The 6000-nt window shown below is 40.9% G+C and overlaps 1 protein-coding gene across 24 annotated transcripts in view; it reads left to right on the top strand.

Moving 5' to 3' along the window:
- tcf7l2 (transcription factor 7 like 2) overlaps positions 1–3926 on the top strand; it is an 88210-nt gene extending 84284 nt beyond the window's left edge. For 18 of the 24 annotated variants that reach the window (XM_039616016.1, XM_039616021.1, XM_031749150.2 and 15 more), the window contains one exon: positions 1627–3926. In XM_039616016.1, coding sequence (XP_039471950.1) covers positions 1627–2086 — 460 coding nt within the window. In that variant the 3' untranslated portion in view covers positions 2087–3926. The remainder of the gene's footprint in view (positions 1–1626) is intronic. The other 6 variants (XM_039616027.1, XM_039616032.1, XM_039616028.1 and 3 more) reach the window with 4 other exon arrangements.
- The last annotated feature ends 2074 nt before the right edge of the window (positions 3927–6000 follow it).

Raw genomic sequence — 6000 nt, forward strand, 5'->3', positions numbered from 1 at the left:
TTTTCGTAACCGTTAGCTTCCAGCTGGCCCCTTCCTTTACTGCTGACACACACATTATCAGAAACATGGCTTTATTTCTAATAATAGCGCATCATGAGATCAGGAGACTGAAAAGTGCAGTAAATCAGCCTTCATTTTAAGAGCAGAGAGGTTAAAAGTTCTCTCTGGGCTCCATTTCCTAAAAGATGCATCTGCTATAATTTCCCCCGAGACAGAGAAATCAATATCATACACGGGCACATACCATAAATCAATATGTCTGTTAAAAAATGGATATTAGCTCATTTGTTGCAGTTTGACAGACAGTTATCGAGAGCGGGGCGCGCATGTAGTAGCAAAACGATACCTTTTTACGCCCGATCGATGCGCCGCGCCGTCCAAAAAAGCTACAGTATCGGCACAGGATGTACTTAACAGCCTCATCCTCACTCTTTTCTGCTGTCCTGGTGTTGTGTGCTTGCACTGTGTTGACTTCATCAGAAATGCATGCCTTTTTTCCCCCACCCAGCATGCGATTGTGGGCTTTTATATGTAATCTGTCGATGTCCCTCCTTCTTTTCATCCTCAGTGATCTGCTCTCCGTTTGCGTTTATGTAGATCAGAGTTAACAGAAATAAAGGTTTAATTAAACAGTAAGTCAGCATTACATGTTCCAAAAGGCTCAGTTTTTGGTCTATTTTTATTTATTTTTTCTTACTCGACATCCCTGTAAGTCTTAAATACTGGTACTCCGCGGCCTTCGGGCATTCTTGTGATAAAATAGAGAGCTGAGAGAGAGAAAGAGAGAGAGGGGTCACTGTCAGGGTCAGGGTAAAGATGAGGTGGGCAGAGATTCCCCCTTAACCAAATCTGAAGCACAGCCTTCACAGCAGAGTCACCACAGAAAAATGCAACAATCCCCTGCTCTCCTGATCCCCCCCCCCTCCCTCCCGTGTTTCTTTCACCGGGTTCTGCGAGCGCAACGGGCTTGGCCTCGGGACGCGGCAGGCAGGGGGAGGGTCCCAACCCCAGGCAGGAATGCAAACATGGTGCTTTGACCCCCCTCATGCACACACACACACACACACACACACACACACACACACACTTGTGTCTGTGGGGCAGATGCAGGGCAGTTTGGATCCTGTTGACTTTTTCGCCTCATATCCAAACTCTGTTCCCTCAGGAGAAGAGAGAGAGAGAGTCTGATAGAAGTAGAGCAGTGAGTTACTGGGTCCAGTAACAGTCGTGCTAGAGACAACAGGCTGCAGTTCTTCCTGTAAGAAAAGGAGCGCGTTACATCCAGAGAGCAAACGCGACCACGGCTCATCTCTTTCATTCTTCATCATCCTCATCTCTGTGTGCTTCCCATTCCCTTTCTGCTTCCTGTCCAGGCGATCTATCTTCAGTGTCTGTCCTGCCTACTGACTTAGAAACTGACTATCATTTCTACCACCTTCCTCCTTTACAAAGTTGCTTAAATGCACCTCCAAACGTTATCCATTGAGTATTGTTTCTTTTTAATAAAACCTCCCCACCAATTTCTGAAGGGAAAGGTGCATTTAAGTCAGCAACAGTGCTAAGATGATATTCAGTGTGAAGCTGTGACACTGAGAGACGCTCTCTTTCTCTCACCTTGTCCTTTAGGAGAAAAAAAAAGTGCATTCGCTACATCCAAGGTGAAGGCAGCTGTGCCAGTCCTCCCTCTACGGACGGAAGCTTACTAGACTCCCCCCCATCCTCCCCCTCCTCAGTGGTTCCTTCCCCCTCCTCAAAAGAGTCCAAATCTCAGACTGAACAAATGCAACCTCTCTCACTGACTATGAAACCGGCCCACCAGCCACTCCACCACCCGCACCTCCTGGCTGGGCCTCCACCGCCATCTTTGGTTCAGCTGGAAAACTCTGCCGCAGCAGCTAGCAAAACGCCCGCCGCCTCCTCCCACAACGGAGCTCTGGAGCACGGTGACGTCTCGTCCTCGCGGCAGCCGGGCTCCTCTGTGGCGTCCTCGATGACCCGGCCCTCGGCATCGCTGTGTCATTCCCACTCGCTCCTCCCCTCCACAGCCCCTCAGCCTCTGTCGCTAGTGACCAAGTCTATAGAATAGTCTATCCTATTCTCCTCCTCTCTTTGTTTTTTAGCTCTGCACACACACTCTCACACAAACATCTTTCTAGGCCCTCTCTCTGCTCCGTTTCACTCGCCCTCGGTTCTTTTCTCTTTCTGTTTCTGTGCCATAAGGCTTTGGAATTTTAGGTTATGTTTTTATTAAAGTTCATTGGTCAATATTTGACCCGTCATTATCAGACAAATCTAATTATTATAAAGAAATGATACAATGAGCTGTAGTATAGCTTTGTGAATCTGCCAAAATTTTTATGAATTTTGTTTTTGTCTTTTTTGTAGTTTTAAAACAGCGCAAAACAGAAATTATCTAGTTCAGCGTCCAAATGTTTAAAAAGACGGATATAAAAAAGGTAGGCTAGATTATTCAACGAGCCCTTTTCTTGAAAGAGTTGGTTCTCCTTCTTTATTTGTATTAAATACGAGCTCGCGAACCAATCATTCGACATCTGTTCAAAACTCTTGGAGGGCATGAGGCTAGCGGTGACACCTCTCTGAGGAACAACTTTAATTGTGATGTTACTTGTTCTTGTTTAAATGTACAGAATAACGGGGCGGGAGGGGATTACTGTGTTAAATATGCATTCTTCCACTGCGTTGTCTTTTTTTTCTTTGTTGTTTACCTTTGGGGTGGAGTCAGGCAAGTTTGGGTGGGCTTGAGGGGAGGTCGGGTGGGAGGGTTGTGGGTTATTAAATTCAAAATGTCACAACGCTAGGACCAGTAGTATTTATTGCTTTAGAGATTGCTTGTTGTATCTTGTATGTGTCTCTTTTTTTTTTTCTTTCTGAATACATTGTACAAATATTTTTTCTTAAGGTAAGCAACTATACGAACGATCCATTTTTACAAGGAGGTTTTAAAAAGGCAAATCTTTTTGTTATCTTTCCTCTCCGAAAACCTGGATTCCGCTCAGTGTACTGTGTAGATCTCATGAACAGATGTATGCACAACTTCATTTCAAGAAATGCATCTATAAGCCATTTTACAGGAAAAAAAAAGAAGAAAAGAAAACTTGAAACACGAGACAGTGGGTACCGCGTGTTCAGTAGTTGGAAAAGTGTCAGAAGCCCTTCTTTTTTATTGCACAGTCACATCTCTCGGACTGTAGATTCGTGTACAGATTTTCCGTGCCAAAATTTTGTGATAATTTTTCCTCTGCCCCACCCCCCACCCCGACCATGCTGTAGGGATCTCTTTTTTTGTTTTGTTTTGTTGTTGTTTGTTTGTTTTGTTTTTTTCATTTCGATACCATTTTTTTGCTGTGACGTTACATAGATTGCTATGTATGTAGTATAAATGTTGCTATAACAAATGTGTTTGGTAGCAAATTGTCAAATATTAAAATTTAAACTTAATAAAAAGACGGACATCATACTGTATAAACCCACCAGGGCCAAATTATGTATATTAGGAAGTTCATAAAAAAACTATTAAATACAAAAAAATACACAAACTGCCACTTTTAAGTACACTACTACATATAGGTAGATAGAAAAAATAGGCATGTTGATGTTGCAAGAGGCTGTAAAAAAAAGCTACAAGAGAATCATCCACTCGGTGCCATTGTAGTTGACATGACGCGACTGTAATCTGTCGATTTCTTCTCTGGTTTATTAAGATGCTAATGATAAATAGTTTGAATGTTTCCTTAACGGCTGTGATGTTCCTGTTCTATTTTATGCTCTTATATTTTTTTGTTTGTTTTTTCCTGTTATTTTAAATGGTTCTAAAACCATGTTTTTTGTAATGAATAAATGTTTATGCTGTACAGTCTCTGTAGCATGCAGTTCTGTATTAATAAAAGCAACTTAGTATGTGCGCATCTGTGTTTCGCTTTTATTCTGAAAATCCCTGAACCCAGCATCTCAGGATGTGGGTCTTATAAGGAAATCTGCCAAAAAATGTAGCATTTTATTCAAATAAAATCTTGAGAATCATCATATCGTAATTATAAAATGGAAATATACATCCAAGTGTGTTTTTTGGGGGCTACTTGTTTTTTTATTATTATTATTTGCTATACAAAATAACAGCAGAGGTGTTTTGTATTCTACTAAAATAGTTATGATTAACTTCTGCAAAACTTTTCATAGTGAGGAGTAACATCACTTAGATAATTTGAACTGCACCTCCTAAGTCTTTTTTTTTTCTTTTTCTTTTTTTTCCATTATAAGCCATCTTTATATTCATTGTTTGCAGGGCAGTACATCCTGCACAATCAGAAAACACACAAGATAAAACATGTTTAGAGCTGGATATTATGATTTGATTGGCACATCAGTGACTAATCACAAAAAAACAGCACTGGTTTATTTTTCTCTACAAAGCAGGTCAACTTCCAACTAACTTCCAACTTTGAACTCTTCTCTGTCCCACTACCAACAGAGATGCTCCGCTATGTGATCGCCTTTTGATGTGCTTCCAGTCCTGACAGATACCTGCATCTGCTGGTGGATTTAAAAGCATAAGAAAGAATGTAATGAAGGATACCGGTGGATGCTTTAGAGCACAGATGTCAAACTCTTTACAATGAGGGCCACATACAGCCCACTATGATCTTACGTGGACCGGACCAGTGAAACACGTTTCTGTCAGTGTGAAGACGTTAAACTAAACATTTAATCCCAGAGGTAAGAAAAAAAATTGCAAGTCTTTGTTGTTCTACGTGAACAATGTGTAAAATGACAGGAAAGTTTCTGGTAGTGTCCTGTAGTTTTAAATGTAATGGGTTTTTTTTTTTGGGGGGGGGGTTCCTTTCTTTTTTTTAATCAATTTTTTAGCACAAATGTTCAAAGTTTTAACCGTTTAAAGTTCAAAATCTACATCCTCACAGCCATTTAGTGGGCCAGACTGTAGTCTTTGCCTGGCCAATTTTACGACCCCGGGCCTTATGTTGGACAACCCTGTGTTAGACGGTGCTAAAGATTTGCATTACATGTGTGTGTATAAATTCTGTATTATGCTATATATTTTGTATTTTATGTTGTATGTTTAGCATTTTCTAGATGTTTGTTTGGCTGCTTTCATAAGCTGCTAAAGGTAATAATAATAATTATGTACTCTGTCGTGTCTCCCTTTCCTGCAATGTGTTTACCAGTGCATATTTTTAATAATATTTGTTCCCATTTTTCAGAATAATTTTAAAAGAAAATCTGATTTTGCCTTGAACTCTTTGCACAGAGGTGTCAGGGTAGCTCTCCCTCGTATCCAAGCATTAATACTGACCAGACTGCATCCCAGACACAACAGCTGCTGCTAAAGGGGAAAGAAATGACACATCTGTACAAGGTCATGCATTCAAACAGATAAGAGGATATTCTTCTAGTGTTCAGGACCTTTAATTAATCCCAGGCTAAGTTAATCAATTATTATTACTCAGTATATGAACACTACAGATTTGAACAGCTGACACTGATCTAGGTTCACGTTCTATTACCATTTGACTCCAAGCTTCTCTGTATTCCTGCCTGCGTTACCAACTGTGCTTTTTTATTTCAAGTATCGAACAGAGTTGAAACTAGAGTACTTTGTGCATAAGTTTAAAAAGTACAGGACAGCACAGATGTGTGAGAGGACTGCAGAAGTAGTCTGGTAAGAAAGGCAAGAACTACTGTGCTCCAGTCTTAACACTTCATAAGAAGAATCTCCTTTACCCACATTGCCTGAACACATTCAGTCATTCGTGTCTCATGCAAATGGACCTCGTGCGCTAAATTAATGATAGGGTGAAACTTCTCTTATTCCCATAGGGAAATTTTCCATTCCCTAGCCTCCGTCTAACATGGAGGCCAGAGTTCAGGATGAGCTGAGGGCAGTGGGACCTCTGGAGCTGCAGAATCACTGACATGTAGAAGAACATTTAAATAAGACTTTTTCTTGGTGACAAAAGGAGCTTG

This window comes from Oreochromis aureus, linkage group 8 (genome assembly GCF_013358895.1).
Source record: "Oreochromis aureus strain Israel breed Guangdong linkage group 8, ZZ_aureus, whole genome shotgun sequence".
Classification (NCBI taxonomy): domain Eukaryota; kingdom Metazoa; phylum Chordata; class Actinopteri; order Cichliformes; family Cichlidae; genus Oreochromis; species Oreochromis aureus.